This window comes from Malus sylvestris, chromosome 4, assembly GCF_916048215.2.
Source record: "Malus sylvestris chromosome 4, drMalSylv7.2, whole genome shotgun sequence".
NCBI lineage: Eukaryota > Viridiplantae > Streptophyta > Magnoliopsida > Rosales > Rosaceae > Malus > Malus sylvestris.
Genome location: NC_062263.1, coordinates 29,179,259 through 29,200,371, shown reverse-complemented (window position 1 = coordinate 29,200,371; position 21,113 = coordinate 29,179,259). Strand labels below are relative to the sequence as shown.

The 21,113-nt window shown below is 40.2% G+C and overlaps 2 protein-coding genes and 1 long non-coding RNA gene across 4 annotated transcripts; 1 reads left to right on the top strand and 2 right to left on the bottom strand.

Annotated features, from left to right (window-relative positions):
• Positions 1-2,106: 2,106 nt before the first annotated feature.
• Positions 2,107-10,147, bottom strand: LOC126617934 (uncharacterized). Its single transcript, XM_050286012.1, has 4 exons — positions 9,760-10,147; positions 3,649-3,843; positions 2,945-3,126; positions 2,107-2,647 (listed from the first exon to the last, which is right to left on the bottom strand). Exons 1-4 carry the CDS (start codon positions 10,046-10,048, stop codon positions 2,339-2,341), a joined length of 975 nt encoding a protein of 324 aa, XP_050141969.1. The 5' UTR covers positions 10,049-10,147; the 3' UTR covers positions 2,107-2,338.
• Positions 6,919-8,375, bottom strand: LOC126617943 (uncharacterized). 2 transcript variants are annotated; one of them, XR_007621594.1, is made up of 3 exons: positions 8,004-8,375; positions 7,648-7,826; positions 6,919-7,516 (listed from the first exon to the last, which is right to left on the bottom strand). It is a non-coding gene; the product is annotated as an uncharacterized LOC126617943 (long non-coding RNA). The 2 variants fall into 2 exon arrangements; XR_007621593.1 differs by lacking the exon at positions 8,004-8,375 and having other exon boundaries at positions 6,919-7,356; positions 7,453-7,516; positions 7,648-7,938.
• A 2,599-nt stretch (positions 10,148-12,746) lies between the features above and the next one.
• LOC126617942 (calmodulin-like) lies at positions 12,747-15,247 on the top strand. The gene is made up of 4 exons (XM_050286020.1): positions 12,747-12,932; positions 13,703-13,860; positions 13,982-14,062; positions 14,536-15,247. The coding sequence occupies exons 1-4, from the start codon at positions 12,842-12,844 to the stop codon at positions 14,668-14,670; spliced, it is 465 nt and encodes a 154-aa protein (XP_050141977.1). The 5' UTR covers positions 12,747-12,841; the 3' UTR covers positions 14,671-15,247.
• Positions 15,248-21,113: the final 5,866 nt, after the last annotated feature.

The window sequence follows — 21,113 nt, the reverse complement described above, 5'->3', positions numbered from 1 at the left end:
GTTTTCTACAGGTATCCCAATGTGTAGCGTACGTGGTAGCACTCACCCATTAACCATAACTTCCGCTTCCATTGTTCGCCTATAAAAGGCACCAAGCCAAAGCAAAGGGGAGGATAATGACAATAAAACGCTGTAGAAATTGAAAAGCACAGTGAAGACGACAGAGGAGGAGAGGCAAAGCAAGAGAGCAAAGGCAAAAGAGAAACAAAGAAAAAAGAAGAAGAAAAGATCAAGTGCTACACGCAAGAATAAAGAGCAGGAAAAGCTACAAAGCATTTGAAGGTATAAACCATTTCATTCTTTTTAATCTCTGTTTTGGGTTGGTTCTCTCTCTGCTTTGTAGGAAGGAAGAAAAGAAGCACTTTGCTTCTTCAACCTCTTCCATTCCCCGATGCAAGGAAAAAAAATGGAGCTCTGGAAATTTCAAAAGCAACCACCAACGGTCAGGGAATCCCCCAACTCCTACGGTCCTCCATCTCCACCACAACCTAGCTCTTTGTCGTTGCTGTCAATTCCATGAATTTCTTCGGGATGGTCTAAAGCATCTCGTGAAGTTCCAATCAAATCCAAGTGCTCCATGCCGCTACTGTCAATCCCATGAATTTCTTCAGGATGGTCTAAACCACCCCGTGAACTTTCAACCAAGTCTAAGTGATCACTGCATTGCAGCAACCAAATCGCAACACCACCGCTCTTCAACCGTTGTCTTTGGCAGTCCTCCGGAAGAAGACATTCGAAGGCAAGAAAGCCAAGAATTTGAGGAAAGAAAAAGTCCCCAGGTCCAAGGATGCAGCGGAAGTGGCTCTAAAGTTGCACTTTAAAACAGATTGCAGAAGCTCGAAAGCTCTCTGTGAAGTTCCTGCAGCCATACCCGACGGCCGTGCAGTACTATTCAAGACTTGGAAAATTCAAGTCTTCAAAGAGGGGAAGAAAAAAAAAAGCTTGCTGACAAATTGGACATAGGCTCGGGACCTAAAGTCCCATGTTAAATGGGATTGAAAATCCAAAAGATTATAAAAAAAAGGGCCGCTCTGAACAGAGCCTATGTGGCTTGAATCCCACGAAAAGATAAATTATTGCAGGAGTATGTTTTTTATTTTTATCTACTGGACTTAAAAGAATTCAAATTCACATAGAAGCAATAAGGGCTCCCCAAATCAAATGGGAAAGACACTCACGTGGCAACTTTAAAATGCCACAGCTCTGCAACATAAAATCATGTGGTTTCTTTTGAAAGAAAGTCTGACTATAAAAGCCTGAAAAGGCGTTTATAAAAAAAAATGGTGCTCTGCCACTTGCTTTTATATTTTCATAAATATGAAAGCAAGTACTCGCTGTTCTGTAATCTGTTGAGCAAAAGATATAAGTAAACAACAAAAAGAGAAAGAAAGCAGGCATGGATACAAAGTGACAGAGGTTCCAAAACCAAGAAAAGGAAAGAGGAAAAATGGATGACTCCATTACCTCCACTGGGTTGTCTAAAAACTCAAAGGAAATACAAGTCAAACAAGTGTTTTTCACAATGAAAAAAGGTCCAGCTTTAATGTTTTCAAAGTCCTATGTCAAATAGGATTGAATTCCTACGAAACCTATTGGAGAGGGAAGGTGCAAAGGAAGAGAAAAGGAAAAACTGATTCGAGGGTTGAACTCAAATTAATAAAATTCTCTTTAAAAAATAAACGAGGGTGAAATTATGTCGAGTAAATTATTTGTTTACATATTGTGTATAATTTTTTGCTCAACAATAAGAGATAAAAATAAAGAAATAAAAACTGATTCGAATAATTTGGTTCAATATTTGCACTTGATCAATTCGAACAATTTTGTTTGGTTTTTTTACGTGAGAGGTGTAGTCTTGAATCGAACCGAACAGAACCGTAATTAGATTGATTCGATTTAGTTTGGTGTACAAGAAAACGACCATATTCATTCTACTATTTACACTTGACATTATTTTACTGAACCAAACCAGTCACCAAATGAATCCATTTGGTAAGATAGTTTGAACCTTAAACCAAATCGAACCGAACAACGTCCGTGAATTGCTAGCACGAGAATCGTTTCCATGTCGATAATCCGATGCCAAACAATAAGAACACAATGCGGTGAAACTCGAAAGCAATCTGCATCAGATCCTTGTTTTATGTTTAGTAAACTCTGTAATGTAGTTATTCAGTCACTCAAAAAAGGCTTAAAGTAGTGAAATTCACCTTAAACCAACCATGCTATGATTCACAATCCGTAATATCGTTCGTATTTTGGCTGTATGGATTCAAAAACACGTGAATAAACGAGTTATCTGCACAAACAAGAAGCTCTGCCGGTTGAGACTGGATGATCAAGCATCACAAAAAACAGGACTCGCTTCTAGCTGATCTGCGAATTCCTCGAGTATCTCCTTCACAAGATTTCCACATTCATCTTGACCTACTTCCGGAGCACTCTTATCTGCGCTTAGATCAGCAAACACTGCATCATACAAAAGAGTAACTGCCTCGGGTTCGTATGGTGGCAGACCCAACTCTTGCCCATTTTTCTCAAGAAAACTCCTAATTTTATCTGCATTCCCCAATCCGTCCTTTCCATGGTGCTCTTCTTGCAATATCTTCTCAACCACATTTTTCAATTGCTTCTCATCAGCCAAAAACTGCATAGTTTTCGTCAGTCTATTAGAGGCTCATTGAAATAATTGACAAACATATATTTAGGCTAGTGCCAACAAAGACTAAAGTCCTTAGAGCTTTCGAATCCAAAAAAGACCCGAGACAAGACTTAATTGTTTCCATCAAGGAAAATTATAGAACCCCATTGACTCGAGGTGGATCAGAGTTATCCGAACTGTTTGAAATTTTAGGTCAACCTGGTTACCAATGTTAAGCAAATTTCTTTTAGTTCGCTAGATAACAAGGGGGTACCGTATAAAACAACGGGGAAAAAGAACTACCTTTCTTAGCTTGGAACCATTTACAATCTTGACACTCTGGATGATAACAACATGCTTTTTGGCCAGGGCCTCGGCTAGTTCCTGCAGGACAGGCTGGAGTAGCTGAGCAAATTGTGCTTGGCCCAATTCTTCATCCCCATCAGCTTTGTGTTTTGTCAAGATATCACTTAGAGGAGGAAATTCTGTTGAATTGCACCTTGTGAATTATCAACTCTATAAAAACTAAGACACTCGATTGGATAAGCGATGCAATTTAGGAAGGAACGGGTGATGAGAATCCATGTGATTTGTCCCATATGCATAGAACAAAGCATGTGAGCAAAAGATCATGCATATGCATGTAGATATAATATGCCACAAACCTAAGTTCACACGAATGGACGTTAGTTGTTAGAATCGCTCAAAATTTACACTAACGAATAAATGTGACAACAACTTGTAGTAATTCTTGATTTGCAAACGGAAATTACGAATGCAGTCCCGGTAATATCTCCCAACAAACAAGCTACTCATGGACCGAACGTAGTGCAGTCTTATTCTTCTTTTTAGCAAAAGAAGTGCTTGAATCATACGAGAACATTTTAGAGAACCATTCAAGACAACTCTAATTTAATTTCTGTGCAGAATTTATAATTCAGTTGCAGAAAAATCAGCGATATGTATATCATAGAATCAACAACCAAAGCAATGAATTCAAGATAAACCTGAAACGGGAGGAACGCCCATCTCAACTCCCATGTGAGCAAGCGCATTCCGGATCTCCTTCTTGTTGATCTTTCCTTTATCTTCTACATCCAGATCAGTGAACAGATTCTCCGCTAACATTGCAAAATCATCCTCGTCCTCTAAAAACAGTCGAAGATTGCATCCGTCCAAGACAGATATGACAAGCGGATCATCTGAAGAGCGAAGACAAAATTTCAGCATACGCAATAAGCATCAACTAATCATTAAATCATAAAGCTCTCCGACGTCCTACATCATACAATCAAAATTCTCCGAAACCAACTTCTGTTCTTGCCAAGCATTTTCGCACCCGCCAAATGACGCGATTAAACAATACGTTAAATTAAACAACCAAGTTCGACCTTTCAATCCGTCATTTAAGTACTTGAAAGTTCAAACCCCTTATTCCATTTCGGGCCCAAAAAAGTTCCACATATCAAAGATTCAAAACAACTGAAGCTCAAGGGAAAATTTTATAGGACGGCAATAAGGCCGGCGATGCTGTATGGCACAGAATGTTGGGCGGTGAAGCATCAACACGTACACAAAATGGGTGTAGCGGAGATGAGGATGCTTCGTTGGATGTGTGGGCACACGAGAAAGGATAAGATTAGGAATGAGGATATCCGGGGTAAAGTAGGAGTAGCCGAAATTGAAGGAAAGATGAGAGAAAATCGGTTACGGTGGTTTGGACATGTGCAAAGAAGGCCTACTGACGCTCCGATTAGAAGATGCGCTATGGGACAGAGGTTCAGGGCCGAAGGGGCAGAGGAAGACCTAGGAAAACTTTGGAAGAGACCCTAAGAAAAGACTTAGAGTACTTGGATCTAACGGAGGACATGACACAGGACAGAACATAATGGCGTTCTAAGATTCATATAGCCGATCCCACTCAGTGACTTGGATTTTCCAAGTCTCCAACCGAGAAGTTTTCCTCACTCGGGAAATTAAGGGAACACTACCTCAACCTATATGCTCCACTCACAAAGCTTCAACATACAAGCTTCAACAAAAGAAAATTCAAAGAACTTAGCGAAGAAGGCTTTGGTGTATTTAACACAATACGTTGAAATGAAGGAAAGCTTATTTATTGATATCCTTGATAAGTTACAAATATGTACATATACTTGAGTCAAAATAAACAAACAAGAGGGAGCCTTCACAAAGGTTGCTTAGGAGAAGTCTCAGCAGTCGGTAGAGCCCCAGAAAGAGAAGGCACCGGAGTGGGATCATTCGGAGCCTCAGTACTGGACAAAACCCTAGAAGGAGGAGGCATCAGAGATTGATCATTTGGAGCTTCATTACGCGGTACAGCCCCAGAAGACGAAGGCAATAAATGCCTTTGGAACAAACCCACAAATCTCTGATGATCAAGTAAAACCTGACCATCAGATTCCTTCATCTGGTCAAGCTTCCTCTTCATGTTTGTAGCATAGTCATGTGCGAGCCGGTGCAACTGTTTATTCTCATGCTTGAGCCCTCTAATCTCATGTTTGAGACTCATCACTTCAGCCGCCAATGATTCAACTTGGCGGGTTCGAGCAAATAGGCGTTGGGCCATATTAGACACAGAACCTGCACACTGAACACTGAGAGCCAGAGAATCCTTAACAGACAACTCATCAGACCGTTTGGAAAGTAGTCTGTTATCTTTGGGAGTGAGAAGGTTCCTGGCCACTACCGCAGCAGTCATATCATTCTTCATCACGGAATCCCCAACGGTAAGAGGACCAGTAGGGGAGACGAATGATGGGCGCCATATGTTGTCTGGAGAAGGCGGGGCTGCCTCTTCAACAAGGTTCAAGTCAAAACGACGGTCGGAGGGGCCAGACATTTTCAAAGGTGTTGAAGAGAGAAGAGGTCGGACAAATCAAGATCTTAGAAGTGCAAGAATGAAGCTTCTACTGGTGGATATTCAAGTGTGCTTTGGAACTTAATGTCAGCCCCTATAAAAATCTGCACTCGACAAAGCTTCAGAAATCGAAGAGGCGCCTGCTCAGAAATCGAAGAGGCGTTTGCTTTCTCAAAAGCTGGGCTGCTCAGAGACCACGAGGGTCGATCTCAGAAATCGAAGAGGTGTTTGCTTTCTCAAAAGCTGGGCTGCTCAAAGACCACAAAGGCCGATCTCAGAAATTGAAGAGGCTTGCTTTCTCAAAATCTGGGCTGATCAGAGACCACGAGGGCCGATTTCAGAAATCGAAGAGGCACCTACTTTTCCAGCCTTGTCAGCACCTGTCACACGCACACTCAGCTTTGCGGAAATTATGGGCATTCTGTCGAAGATTTCTGGCGAAGTAGAAAGCACATGAATCGTACTGTTCAATCACCCACTTCCCACATGCAACAGTAGCTCATGGGTACCACAGATAACTTTGCCAAAGTTCTCTGACAAAGTTGAGACACGTGAAGCTTGCAGCTCCCACTACATCGCTCTGACCAAGAAGGGTAAAAGAATTGCAAAGAAACAACACTAACAAAGTTTAGACACATAAATTTTGAAGGTCTAGCTACCATATTATTACCCACAAGGGTAAAGGAACAGTACCACTGCTGGATAATTGGAAAGTCCCGGTGTGTCAACCTCTGTGCTTCGTGGCAAGGTAGACTAGCAAACATGCCCAACCTTTACTCACATTCGAGAAAACACTCCTAACAAGATTGCTTGCTCCAAAATCGAAAAGGCACCGCCCTCCGAATCTCGAGAGCCAGACTCCCAACATGATTACTTTCTCAAAAATCGAAGAGAGGGTAAAGGAACAGTACCACTGCTGGATAATTGGAAAGTCCCGGTGTGTCAACCTTTGTGCTTCGTGGCAAGGTAGACTAGCAAACATGCCCAACCTTTACTCACATTCGAGAAAACACTCCCAACAAGATTGCTTGCTCCAAAATCGAAGAGGCACGACCCTCCGAATCTCGAGAGCCAGACTCCCAACATGATTACTTTCTCAAAATCGAAGAGAGGGTAAAGGAACAGTACCACTGTTGGATAATTGGAAAGTCCCTGTGTGTCAACCTCTGTGCTTCGTGGCAAGGTAGACTAGCAAACATGCCCAACCTTTACTCACATTCGAGAAAACACTCCCAACAAGATTGCTTGCTCCAAAATCGAAGAGGCACGGCCCTTCGAATCTCGAGAGCCAGACTCCCAACATGATTACTTTCTCAAAAATCGAAGAGACACCGCTCTCCGAATCTCGAGAGCCAGACCCCCAGCAGGATTACTTTCTCAAAAATCGAAGAGGCATCGTTCTCCGAATCTCGAGAGCCAGACCCCCGACAGGTCTGTAATCTTCACACGCAACATCAGCTTTCCAGATACCACAAACCACTTTTTCAAAGTGCTCTGACAGAGTTAAAACATGTGAAGCTGGCAGCTCCCACTACCGTGCTATAACCAAGCAGGGTAAAGGAATAGCATTATTACTTGATGTTAGGGAGACTCCTATATATGTCGACTTCCATCCCTAACGGACAGGCAGACCTGCAAAAATGCTCAACCCTTTCTCTTATCTGAGAAGGCACTCCCAACAAAGCCTTTCGAAATATTCAGCTTTCTTTCCCCCCGATAATACCTCTGTAAACAAGCTATACTAGAGCAAGAATATCTCATATCATCAGGGTTAAAAGCAAGAGTATCCCATATCATGCTTTTTCCCTGTCTTTTCCTTTGGCCTTGTTCTTACCTGCAAGACAAGGAGAAAGAGAGCAATCAGTCAGCACTTGGAATCAAGCTTCCAGCCAGGAACTGACTGCCTGGAACCCCTTACCTGATTACTTACCTGGCATTGCTCTCGAGTACTCATCTTCAACATCTTATGCTTCCAGGGAAGATACCGCATCTGCCTGAGGAACAGATAGGGCAAATGAGAAGGATACAAGGAAGCATGTGGAGACAAGCGTAACAGCACACGTGCCGATACATCCACTACTCTATCAAAAGCAAAAGTATCCCATATCAGTAGGGTCGAACGTACTCTAGATTTGATGGACTTGTTTTGACCCTCAAATTCTTCAGTCGGCCTTATACTCTGGAGGAAACCAAAAAACCCTCCAGCCCAGTTCAAGAATAAGCCTGTGGAAAGTTACTTCTTCAAAAGCAAAAGTATCCCATATCATCTCTCCTCATTTTTCTTCTCTTTATCCTTCATGCTGCCTGCAAGATAGGGAGAATGTGAACAATCAGCCGGAGCTCTGATTGCTTACCTTGTCTGTCACCTCTTTCAGCAGATCCCCCAGCTCGGCGACTTGGGGGACTCCTACTACATGGTTTGTATCTCGCTTGACCAAGCATGAAACTACAAGTAAGTTTCAAGTGAAATTGATACATTACCTTGTGCATCTCCACCAGTTACAGATACCACCCCTGGATGGAGGAAGAGTACTTCCAGAGAAGATGCCACATCTACCTATGAGACAGATAAAGGCAAGTCAAGACGATACCACACTCCGGTACTTAGAAGTTTCGTGGCTACGAGATCATTCTCCCACAATATTTCCTAATGTCATTTGTACTAAATCATTCACTTGTACTCACTAAAGGAGAGCTTGAACCTATGTACTTGTGTAAACCCTTCACAATTAATGAGAACTCCTCTATTCCGTGGACGTAGCCAATCTGGGTGAACCACGTACATCTTGTGTTTGCTTTCCTATCTCTATCCATTTATATACTTATCCACACTAATGACCGGAGCAATCTAGCGAAGATCACAAAAAGTGACCGTTTTCGCTACCTAGGATCTATCTTGCAAGAGAACGGAGAATTAGTTGGAGATCTCAACCATAGAATACAAGCTGGATGGATGAAGTGTAAGAGTGCATCCGGCGTGTTGTGTGACCGTCGTAGGCCACTAAAGCTCAAGGGAAAATTTTATAGGACGGCAATAAGGCCAGCGATGTTGTATGGCACAGAATGTTGGGCGGTGAAGCATCAACGTACACAAAATGGGTGTAGCGGAGATGAGGATGCTTCGTGGGATGTATGGGCACACGAGAAAGGATAAGATTGGGAATTAGGATATCCGAGGTAAAGTAGGAGTAGCCAAAATTGAAGGAAATATGAGAGAAAATCGGTTCCGGTGGTTTGGACATGTGCAAAGAAGGCCTACTGACGCTCCGGTTCGAAAATGTGACTACGGGACAGAGGTTCGGGGCCGAAGGAGTAGAGGAAGACCTAGGAAAACTTTGGAAGAGACCCTAAGAAAAGACTTGAGTACTTGGATCTAACGGAGGACATGACACAAATGAGCGCAATGGCGTTCTAGGATTCATATAGCCGACCCCACTTAGTGGGAAAAGGATTTGTTGTTGTTGTAGGCATTAATCGGGGCGATGACCAGCCGCTTAGCGCCTAAATGGGGCCTAGACGGCGCTAGACGAAGATTTTTAGAATAATGGACAAAACAAACAAGAAAATGTTGTAAACATTGGTGGCTGACCACTAAATGATGTAATGGATGACTATATCAACCACTTTAGAGCATTGTAGCTTAGCTGGCAGTAAGGCAGCAAGCACTATCATCTGTGCCTATAAAAAGGAATGTTGAGGATGAGAGCAAATATATAGCAGCCACAAGGCTCACGGGAGAGAGAGAGGTCGGAAGAGGAAGGAAGAACAGAGAGGAGAGATGAGAGATAGAGAATAGAAAGAGTTAACTTTGTACTCCTATTATTTCACATTATAATGAAAGCACTACTGCTGTCCAGAGGACGTCCAGTCACACTGACTGTAGATGAACCTCATAAATTTTGTGTCTTGTTTCATTTATTACACTGCACACATCGTCAATTTTACAACAGAAAAAAGTATTTTTGTGTGTTTTTCATGTCGACATTTCCGACATTTCTAGCCACCAAACAGTTTCAAAGTCAAACAACAATTATTCATACTAAAATTACACCTTAATTTATTCAAACTCGTTTAAGTACTACATCAATTACCGATCCTCACTTTCTTAGATCCTGAATCACACAAGACATCCTTTAAACTTCATCGGAACCTCGTTTTCGGATTATACCACAATTCATCACACAATGTATATATAATTGACATTAACAATTGTACTTATGGAAGTTAAATTTAGCACCTTTCAATTCATCGGCGATCGCCGTGATGTACTCGCCGATCACCTTCAGAGCCTGCGCGCGATCGAGCTCCGCGCTTCGGAAAGCGTCGTCGTCTTGGAGGCTGTTGCGTCTCAAAGCAGAGGACTTGAGGCTCTGAGGCAGCGAGAGGCCGAAGAGGGAGGAAGAGACTTTGGAGACGGCAAGGTCGAGGACCTGAGCTCCCGTTAGGCTGGCGTCAGCATCCGGCAGGATGAGGTCGACGCCTCTCAGGTGGCTGCCGTCGAGGACCGTTAAGGCTCCGTCCGACATTTTAGAGAGAGAGAGAGAGAGAGAGAGAGAGAGAGAGAGGGAGAGAGAGAAGAGCTGACTTTGTGTATTTGGACTAGGAATTGAACTGGTCTAGAGGACAAGAAGCTTATTGGTTTTGTGTCCGTTTTTGTCCGAAGATTCAAACTTTTAGATGGCACCTCAATTTCCAAGTAATTACAACGAGAAATGTCTCATTAAAATTTTGACAACGTTAATTAAACGTAAAATTATTTTTGATTTTATTGTTTTTCTCTCTTTCAAATTTGATCTTTAAAAGGTGAACTAAAAAGTAGACGATTCTAATAATTGCAAAGTATTGTAGGATAGGAAGGAGTGTCGCCAAATTAATCGAGAAAGAATGAGTTAGAATGACAGTATAATCATGTGATCTTGCAGCAAAATTCAAAAACATTCTTTAGTTGATGGCATTGTCACGACAGTCCACGTCCTTTGCGGGGCCAAGAAGATTTATAGAAGTATTTTACCTTCCCCACCACCATTGTGTGGTGCACTAGCGCCAGCAATCGAACACAGGACCTACCATGTATAATACAGGTTTGAAATTCGTCCCCAACTATTAAGTTACCCCTGATGGTTAATTAGATTTTATAGGTTGGTAATGTGTACGTATTATCTGTTAGTCACACATTTTCTATACCTCTCTCATTATATCATAGTAGATCAAATTTAGCTCTTTTGGTGAAGAGTTTATTATTTGTCGTACAAATTAGTACTATACTTCTTTTCTTTAGGCGAGTACTATATATCTTTACCCGCGGGAGAGATTTCAGATTTGACTCACCTAAACGACAAGTGCAATATCTAACCATTATGACTTGTTTAGTATGTGAATAACAATTTTATCCTTGAATTTCAAGCGATTCGTGGAGTGAAATAGAAGAGAGTGAAGGAAAAAGAAGTAACATACACAATGAGGACAGAAGCAGGAGGATCTAACGATCCCGAAACATGGAGGATCGGTAGAAGGCTGCCTTTCCTGTTGGCACAGCATGGTATGATCAATTGGAGTCGGTTTATAACCACGAATATGTTAGAAAAATTAGGGTGTAATTGCTATATTACTTACATAGAAAACAAGAAATAGGCATGCAACTAAATACCAAATTTAATTCGAACTCATAATATAAAAAATAAAAAAACGTTAACAGACATGCTGATGCACATGAAAATGGATTAGAAAATCATGAAAATAGGTCAAGGCAAATGTCAGCTTTTTTTTTTCTCAAAACAAGTTTATGCCCGACTAGTGCCTAACGACTTTTAGAATCTTGACTCATGGTTGATCGGCGCTTGTCTTTCTAGGACATAACGACCGAGCCCTTGTAATAATAGCACTTCAAATCACAAGGCTCTAATGAATCATGATTTTGTTCAATATTCTCTCATATGGACTCAATGAGACATCTAACTAAAATTGTCGTGGTGACGAAACGAAGTTGAATTGGTTTAAGGAGTTCTCACTTGAATAGTTGATACAAGAGGATGAATTTTTAGCTCCGGAGAAAAAAGAATACTTGATAAGTTATGTGAGGGAGCAGTTATTGGAAGCGAGGGAGGCGAAGAATCGACAGAGAATTGCTAGGGACAAAAAGATTTACAATTTATACACCCTACAAACACCGCATTTTCCTCCTCTCACTGTCCAAAGGTATCCCTACATCAGCTTCTACCGCCTCGACGCTCATGAGGTTCTCTAAAATGACTATGGCCAACTGCTGTATTTGCTGAACTGTTGGAGCGAGACTTCTTACATGAAGAAATTCCTCCACAGATTCGTTGACTGTAACCTGCATGTAAGTCGAATTCCTTGTTAGAAGTGTCCTCGAACGTCCTCTCTCCAAAGCTTCGTTTGGAGTTGGGGTACCTGCAAAAGATATTCTGACGCTCAAGTCAGTCAATTGAATTGCTATTCTCTAGTCCAGGGGTTTCAATCACATCCCTTGTTCTCTGACTCCTCTCCCTTTTCATGGAGCTCTGGTGCTTAGGAAACAAGTTCTTGATGTTTATTTACTTGTAGCGGGCTTTAGATTAATTTAGTCAAATTTTGATCAAATATGTATGTACGGAAAGTCTAGTAGCACCTCTGCTGCAACATTAACATGTAACAAAGTTTGGTAACGAAAACCAGACAAAAGTTTTCAAGGCGACATTTTCTAATTTATATGAATGAATTAGCCAGACTCTTTTCGGAGAACATAGTTTTCTTTTATCATGTCGAATACAAGTACTTATGGTGCAATGTAAACTATCTTAACCACTTAAGTTACAAACCCTTTACTCGAAAAACAGTTTTATATACACTGTAGGACAAAAAACACCGATTTTAAAGAAAACAATAGCACTGAAAATGAGGTTTCAAGAGTCGTGGTCGCCAAAGTGGAACTGCATGGCAACTCTGCAGTACATTTTCAAATTTTCCTAGTAAGCGTAAGACTTTGAAACAAAAATCCAGAGACATCTTAATCAATAATGTCTGACTAATTACGAAATATATATCAAACAACAAATATAAATGTCTATAAAGTCTTTGATAGTGTAACTTTCTATTATAACATGGTTGACTGTAAGTCACTTTCCAACGTTATGTTTTCTAACTTGAAGAACGGACAACGCTTACCATCTTATTAAGAATTCCTGCTTTCCCCCTTAATAAGTAGATGCATATCAAATGAACACACGCAAAAACATATATAAATATAGTCCATTTACACCAGCTCCATCTCATTGTTTCCCAGGTACATAAACAGTGGTTAATCCCAAAATTTGAAGATTATGGTCAAGCACAGAATGGGAGAGGTCCTAACTGAAGAACAGATTGTTGAGTTTCAGGAAGCTTTCTGTCTTTTTGACAAGGATGGAGATGGTAAGTTTGATCTTCCTAATTATTCTATGTTTACACGTAGCAAATGATTAAAGAAACTCAGAGAGGTTATTAAGTTTTAATACGTGATATACTGTTGTGATGCTGCATCTACTGATGTTGCATATGTCTGATGCTGCATATGACTGATGTTGCATATGGAATCTACTACCAAGGTGACCCCTAGGGTAAATCTCTAGGGCAATGCTCATTGTAATCTTTACGGTAAGGGTATGTAAATCACATTTCCCTTGATTTAAGGGAGGAGACTGATTGGGGTAATGTCTTTGTGTAAGGTTTAGATTTCTTCTTTCTTGTCGGTTGCTTGCTGCAGCCATCCTTCCCATCTCTTTTCTTTTCCCTCTCTCTTCTCATATATACCTGGACTCACTCTTGTACAAATATATGAAATATACATTGAAACTTTAAACCAGAAAATCTACTTATACACATATTAGTTATGCCCCTAAGCTAGCTCTTAGACTCAGTTTTTGCAATTGAAACAAAATTAAGGCAGGCTGTACGTTTAGCAGCCCTTGATTACAAATTATTTCTGTCAGTTTCTGGACCCCCTGCAGCTCCACCATGCGCGATCTTCGATATGCTTGAATGCTTTGATGTTATGGCAGCTACTGCAGTTAAGCTTGATTAATAGTAATTCAATAGTATCACACATTCACGTAGATTTATTAATTTTCAGACAAACATAATAAGTAATTGCTTTAAATTATTCATGTTCATATGTATATATGTGTTTATTTAAAATTTGTTAGGCTGCATTACTATTGAAGAACTTGCCACTGCGGTCAAATTGTTGGATCCAAACCCTACGGAAGAAGAATTGCAGAACATGATAAGTGAAGTTGACGTTGATGGAAACGGAACCATAGAGTTCGGGGAGTTCTTGAATCTCATGGCAAGAAAAATGAAGGTAAATTAATTAGTTTGCATATTTTAGTGAACGTACTTGATTGTTTTCCCAACCAATAACTAATCTTCTGACATAGACAAGTTTAACTAGTTAGCATGTTAAATAATTTGTTTATATATAGGAAAACGACGCGGATGAAGAATTGAAAGAAGCTTTCAAAGTTTTTGACAAGGATCAGGATGGCTACATTTCACCTAATGAGGTTGAATAACTATATTCTCTATCCCATTGACATATTATTATTGAGAAAATAAGAATTTATTTGAAGGCACGTTGCTAATGAGAGGCTTTGCGATTATATAAATGAAGATCAAAGTTCTAGCAATATAAGATATCCTAAATTTAATCTTGACTTTGATTCTTATTCCCGTGTGAATCCAAAGATATCTTAATCAAGCAAAGCATCCAACAAAATGTGAATTAAGAGCAGAAAATCGATACCCCAGCTCACCAACTTGGACTTATTGCATGAGCTCAACGAGCAGAATATCACACATTTTCAATTTGAAGGATATTTGAGCAAAGTTTTAAACAGACGGTTCGAATCTTTGAACTATACCCGCAAAAGGTTGCCATGTCTTGCAAGAAAAATGGAGATCCCTCTCCTGTAGCAACTTATATATATTTTTGTTTTAGTTTACTGTGATGATTGTTAACATAATATCTTTCCTGCAGTTGAGGCATGTGATGGTAAATCTGGGAGAAAGACTGACAGATGAAGAGGTAGAGCAGATGATCAGAGAAGCAGATTTGGATGGTGATGGCTTAGTGAATTACGAAGAATTTGTGAGAATGATGTTAGCTTTTTGATCCATCCACCCATCCATCCATCCATCCATCCATCATCCAGTTATTTAGCCTTCAGCTATTCACCTTGTTCAATCAATGGAACAATATTGTAACTAGACCAGACATATAATACATGAACAATCATTTCGTGTGTACTGAAAAACCAAAAAATGGACTAAGACTCCCTCTTTAAATCCTTAAAGCAGCTTACGGTATGCCTTGGCCTGCAATGGGGAAGTCTCTCCTCCCATTGACTTTTTCAAAGCAAAAAATAATGAAATTTCACTTCTAACTTTCTCTTGGAGCATCATCAAAAGAGAGATATAAAAATCATATTTACATGTCATTTAAACATATCTTTGCTCTAACTAGAGATGTAAATTTACATTTGGTCCCCCCTCTTGTTTGTTAAATATAATGTGTAAAATAGTTAAGTTGGTTAGGATTCTATGAGCTGAGATTGTGACAAGTGTCAGCATCTTGTGAGTTTTGTATTAGCTTAGTAGTTAAGCAATGTAACGAGATATATACACATTGTATAAGTGTAATCTGGTATTATTCTCAATACAATATACAAACATACTTTCTTCCTCTGCAAGATAGTTATTTCTCCTTCTGTTTACATGGTATCTTTCACCTGAAAAGTTTCGGCTTGAAGGTTTCTTGATCTTGGTTCTTCTGCTTCCGCTTCCTACTACGCTTCACAATCGATCTTCTTTTCTTGGGATCATGATTGCTCTCTGCTTCTCTAAACTAGGTGCATCTTCTTCTTTGGACACCAAGTGTTTGTTCTAATTTCTCAGAGAAAATTGTCATCTGGGTTTCTTCTCTTGATCTTCTACAATGGTGACTTCTGCTCAATTGCAGATTCTTCACTCTTCTATAATGTCTCTCATATCAACAGTCTCATCTTCTGTGACTGTCAAACTTGATGATTCCAACTATTTGACTTGGAATTTTCAGATCGAATTGCTTATTAAAGGTCATGGTCTTATGGGTTTTGTGGATAGGTCTCATCTCTGTCCTCCTCGATTTATTATGCCTACTTTTGGGGATTCCGCTGTTTCTTCAAGTGATGGACTATCTACATTTGAAAGTGATGAGTTCAAGATCTGGAAAATGCACTATCGGGCATTGATGCAATTGATCACAGCCACATTATCCCTTTCTGGTGTTTCTTGTGTAATTGGTAGTACTAGTTCTTATGATCTGCGGGTGCGTCTCAAAGAACAATTTTTTATTGTTACTCGAGCTACGATCTTTCAGATGAAATCTGAGTTACAAAATATCAAGAAAGGTATTGATTTGATTTCACTGTATTTAAAACGAATTAAAGAAGCTCGTGATTATGTGTTTGCTGCTGGAGTTCAATTCGATGATGATGATATTGTCATATTAACCTTGAATGGTTTCCCATCTGAGTACAATACTCTGCGATCCATTATTCGAGGCCGTGAGAATGTTATCTCCATGAAAGATCTCAAATCTTAGTTACTTGCTGAGGAAGCAATGAATGAAAATGTTCCCATTACCCCTTCTTATCTGCAATGGTTGCTCGAAATAATGGCAGTCGCTCAAAATCTTATGGTGATTCTCCCAAAGCTGAGGATTCTTCATTTGGTATTCCTATGGGGGTTCTTCTCAGTCCCATTTCTACTCTTCTGGGTTCAAGCCAAACTACAGTAAGAACAAAAACAAGGGCAAATTTCAATATGATTCTCACTCTCGTTTTAGGAGTTCCAAGTCCAACTATGGAAATTATATTGTGAATCAAGCTCCTGGTATTCTTGGTACTTCTCCACCAAGGCAACATGGATTTTCTAGTACATCATGTCAGATTTGTGGAAATTTTGGACACTTGGCTTCTACCTGCAGATTCAGGAATTCTGATAGTGCAGTTTATGAGGGTTGTCAAATTTGTGGGAGGAAGAATCATAGTGCCAAATACAATAATTTCAGGAACTCAAACATTTCACCTCAAGCTCTGACAACCATGCATGTTTTAACATCATAACCTCATAAACCAAGTGCTCATCCTCAACAACTGTGGCTTACTAATTCCAGAGCACCTTCACATATGATTGTTGATCTGACTAATTTTACATTGGCTTCCCCATATCCTACTAATGAAACAATTCAGACTACGAGTGGTGCAGGTTTATCAATATTCCATATTAGTTCCTCCACTCTTCATACTCCATTCAAACCTTTGCAACTTAATTCAGTCTTTTATGTTCCTCAATTATCTCATGCAACTTAATTCAGTCCTTTATGTTCCTCAATTATCTCATAATCTTTTGTCTGTGCATAGACTATGTTTGGACAATAATTGTTGGCTAATATATGATGCTTTCTGTTTTTGGATCCAGGACAAAGCCACATGGAGGATTCTTTTTCAAGGCCAATGCAGTAATGGATTATACCCAATACCATTTGCAGCTAGAAGTAATGTTGTCACTTCCAAGGCTCAAACTGCATATCTTGGACATCAAGTTCTTCTAGTCTCTGGCATAATAGGTTAGGTCACCCCTCCAATTTTGTGGTGTCTATCATGTTAAAGAAATGTAATGTGTCTGTGTTACCTGATTCATTGTCTATGATGTGTCATACATGTCTTGAAGGTAAATTTTGTAAATTACCATTTGTCAATTCTGTGTCTAAGTCAATACATCCCTTTCAGGTCATTCACAGTGATGTATGGGGTCCATCTCCTTGTATTTCCGTAGATGGTTTTAGGTACTATGTGACATTCATTGATGAATGCACAAGACATTGTTGGTTGTTTCTCATTATCAATAAAAGTGATGTTTTCTCTACTTTTGTTGGCTTCTATAATTATGCTTCCAATCATTTTGCTACTTCCATCAAAACATTACAAAGTGATGGTGGAGGTAAATTCCTTAGTAAACTATTTCAAAAGTTTATTTTGGAAAAATGGATTAAACATCAATTGCCCTACCTTTACACACCTGAGCAAAATGGTTTAGCCGAAAGAAAGCATGGTCATATCATTGAAACAACTATAACCCTATTGCAAACAGCTTGTTTGCCACAAACTTTCTGGTCTTTTGAATGCCAAACTGTTGTGTACCTTATAAATAGAATGTTTTCATCTACACTTCATAACAAATCTCATTTTAAACTACTATTTGATGTTGTTCCAGATATCCAACATCTCATAATCTTTGGTTGCTCATTATTTCCACTATTAAAACCCTATATTAGTACCAAATTACAACCCAAGACAACCAACTGTATTTTCCTAGGGTATGCTTCCAAATACAAGGGTTTCATTTGTTACGACATAATTCATACAAAGTTCTACATTTCCAGACATGTAGTGTTTGACGAGTCTGAATTTCCATATCCCACCTTATCTGTTAAATATCATGTCTCCATGTGTGAAACCCCACCCCCAAATTAATTTGTAATTTCACTAAGTTTGGGATATTTTTCTTTTAAAATTGTTTTTGGGTCTTAATGTGTGTGCCTGTGGGGCCTTCATTCCTTTTTGGTCTCCCCTATTAGGCCTCCTTTTCCCTTTTCCCTTGTTGGACCCGCGAGTTATCCCTTTTTCTTCTTCTAAAATTATCAAACTCTCTCTCTCCCCCTCACTTTCTCTCATTTTCTTTACCTCTCCCCTTCATGTTGTGCCCTCTCTCTCTCTCTACAACCCTCGTCTCTGAAACACACATACACACAGCAGCCACAAACCATCACTAGGTGGACAAAGGACCTTTGGAAATCCCGTGACAAGCCGAGAAACTCTTTAGCAACATTTTCATTATTCATCGTCTTTCCTGACGTTTTTGTAATTTTTTGACGTTGGTAAGCTTCTAGAAACTCTTTGGTTGTGTTTTAGGAGTAGATCAAAGCTTGTTTTAAGTTGTGTATGTGCGTGAATCACAGAAAATAGCTCGGTGTAGCTTTTCCAAAATTTTCACCCAAGCACCGTCCCTTTCCAGGCATTTTTTGGCCGAACCACAATAAGTTAGCCATTGTGCAAGGTACCATTCTCTTCCTCTCATCGAGTAATACAACTTTCATTTTTGAATCACTTGATTTGGTTGAGAAACAAAAAAGTTATGAGCCTTGGAAAATCAACCCAGAAACGGGCCAAAAACTTGGCCTGAAAACGGGTCAACCCAACTCGTTTGCCTTGAAACCCAAACCCATTTGGGCTGAGACCCAACCCAATTACCCCAAACCCAAATCATTTTAAGTTTAGGCTTTAGGCCGGATTATCCAAGCCCAACCCAATTATTTTTATTTATTTATTTGTTCTTTTTTTTTTTTAATCAACTCCGTCTGTGTAAGTTTATCTTACACTGCCGGTCCCAAGCCCGGATAAAGGAGGAGGGGGAGGGCGTCAGGTAGTCGACAGCCGGTACTCCACAGTTACGTCGAATCCTTATGACAATGAATTCAGAACGAAATCGCGCTAAAGCTAGGACGTCACCCGTAAGTGGCGCGCTGTGTGGCCCAAGCACAGTGATAAGTGAGCAAGGGTCGCTGTATCTCCATCGGCACCCGGATGCAGTGTTAAATGAGCAAGGGGGCCATAGAAACTTCTTTTCGAACGACTCCACTGAAAGTTGTTTGGGAGCATATGCTCCTATCAACTTTACACAGGACACACAAAAGAAGTACTTTGATCCTATTAGACGGGGGATGGTGAAGAAGCTAGGACAGAAGGGTAGGGTTCAAGAGAGTAGAATGCGTTTAGGAACGTGGAATATAGGAACCTTAACGGGAAAATCTATGGAAGTAGTGGAAGTTATGGTGAGGAGAAGGATAAATATTATGTGCCTACAAGAAACTAAGTGGGTTGGTCTTAAGGCAAAAGATCTAGAAAACTCAGGGTTTAAGCTTTGGTATTTGGGCACAAATAGAACGAGAAACGGTGTTGGCATCATTGTGGACAAGACCTTGACACAAGATGTTGTAGATGTTAAAAGGGTAGGAGATAGAATCATGGCAATTAAGATTGTAATAGGACAAGAACTCATCAATGTGATTAGTGCGTACGCACCTCAAGTAGGGTTGGATACGAGTTTGAAGGAGAAATTTTGGGAAGATCTTGGAGACTTGGTGCAAGGAATTGCTCAGACGGAGAAGTTATTTATAGGAGGAGATTTAAATGGACACGTGGGCAGGGAGACAGGCAATTATGGAGGTTTTCATGGTGGCCATGGTTTTGGGGAGAGAAATGAGGATGGGGAAGCTATCTTGGATTTTGCAATGGCATATGATCTCTTCTTAGCCAACACCTTCTTTAAGAAGAGAGAAGAGCATGTGATCACCTACAAGAGTGGGTCGTCAAAAACACAAATAGATTTTCTTCTAATGAGGAAAAGGGATCGTATAACTTGTAAGGATTGCAAAGTTATACCGGGGGAGAGCTTGGCTAATCAACATCGCTTGTTGGTGATGGATGTACATATTAAAAGAGTGAGAAAAAAGAACAAGACTTGGAAGTGCCCAAGGACTAGATGGTGGAATCTAAAAGGAGAAAAACAAGTCATTTTCAAAGAGCAAGTAATCACCCAGTGTGTGTGGGATAGAGAGGGGGAAGCTAGCCAAAGGTGGGATTCCATGGCTAGCTGTATCCGAAAAGTAGCAAAAGAGGTATTAGGAGAGTTCAAGGACTTTGCTCTATACCAAAAGGAATCTTGGTGGTGGAATGAGGAGGTACAAACAAAGGTGAAGGCTAAGAAGGAATGTTGTAAAGCCTTATACAAGGATAGGACCGATGAAAATGGTGAAATGTATAGAAGAGCGAAGCAAGAGGCGAAGAAAGCTGTGAGAGAAACTAAGTTAGCGGCTTATGACGATATGTATAAGCGACTAGATACCAAAGAATGAGAGTTGGATATCTATAAACTAGCTAGAGCAAGGGAAAAGAAGACAAGAGACCTAAACCAAGTGAGGTGCATCAAGGATGAGGATGGAAAGGTTCTTGCTACAGAGAACGCGGTCAAAGACAGATGGAGAGGTTATTTTCATAATCTTTTCAATGAAGGACATGAAAGGAGTACTCTTTTAGGGGAGTTGAGTAACTTAGAAGAGTGTAGAAACTACTCATTTTATCGTCGAATCAGGAAGGAAGAAGTGGTTGTAGCTTTGAAGAAGATGAAGCATAGAAAAGCAGTGGGCCCAGACGATATACCGATTAAAGTGTGGAAAGCCTTGGGAGAGACAGGTATAGCATGGCTCACTGACCTTTTCAATAGGATTTTGAAAACGAAGAAGATGCCAAACGAGTGGCGAAAGAGCACCTTGGTGCCTATTTACAAGAATAAGGGCGACGTACAAAATTGCATGAACTATAGGGGTATTAAGCTAATGAAGCTCTGGGAGAGAGTCATTGAGCATAGATTGAGGCAAGAGACACGGGTTTCGGACAACCAATTCGTGTTCATGCCAGGGCGCTCAACCATGGAGGCAATCTATCTCTTACGAAG

Excerpts from the sequence above, each read along its gene's own strand:
- LOC126617934 (XM_050286012.1), bottom strand. The coding sequence starts at position 10,048 with ATGTCGGACGGAGCCTTAACGGTCCTCGACGGCAGCCACCTGAGAGGC. Across the intron at positions 3,844-9,759 it reads GATCGCCGATGAATTGAAAG|ATGATCCGCTTGTCATATCT; the intron begins GTGCTAAATTTA and ends TTCGCTCTTCAG. Across the intron at positions 2,648-2,944 it reads ATGGTTCCAAGCTAAGAAAG|TTTTTGGCTGATGAGAAGCA; the intron begins GTAGTTCTTTTT and ends AAAACTATGCAG.
- LOC126617942 (XM_050286020.1), top strand. The coding sequence starts at position 12,842 with ATGGTCAAGCACAGAATGGGAGAGGTCCTAACTGAAGAACAGATTGTT. Across the intron at positions 12,933-13,702 it reads TTTTGACAAGGATGGAGATG|GCTGCATTACTATTGAAGAA; the intron begins GTAAGTTTGATC and ends AAAATTTGTTAG. Across the intron at positions 14,063-14,535 it reads GCTACATTTCACCTAATGAG|TTGAGGCATGTGATGGTAAA; the intron begins GTTGAATAACTA and ends TCTTTCCTGCAG.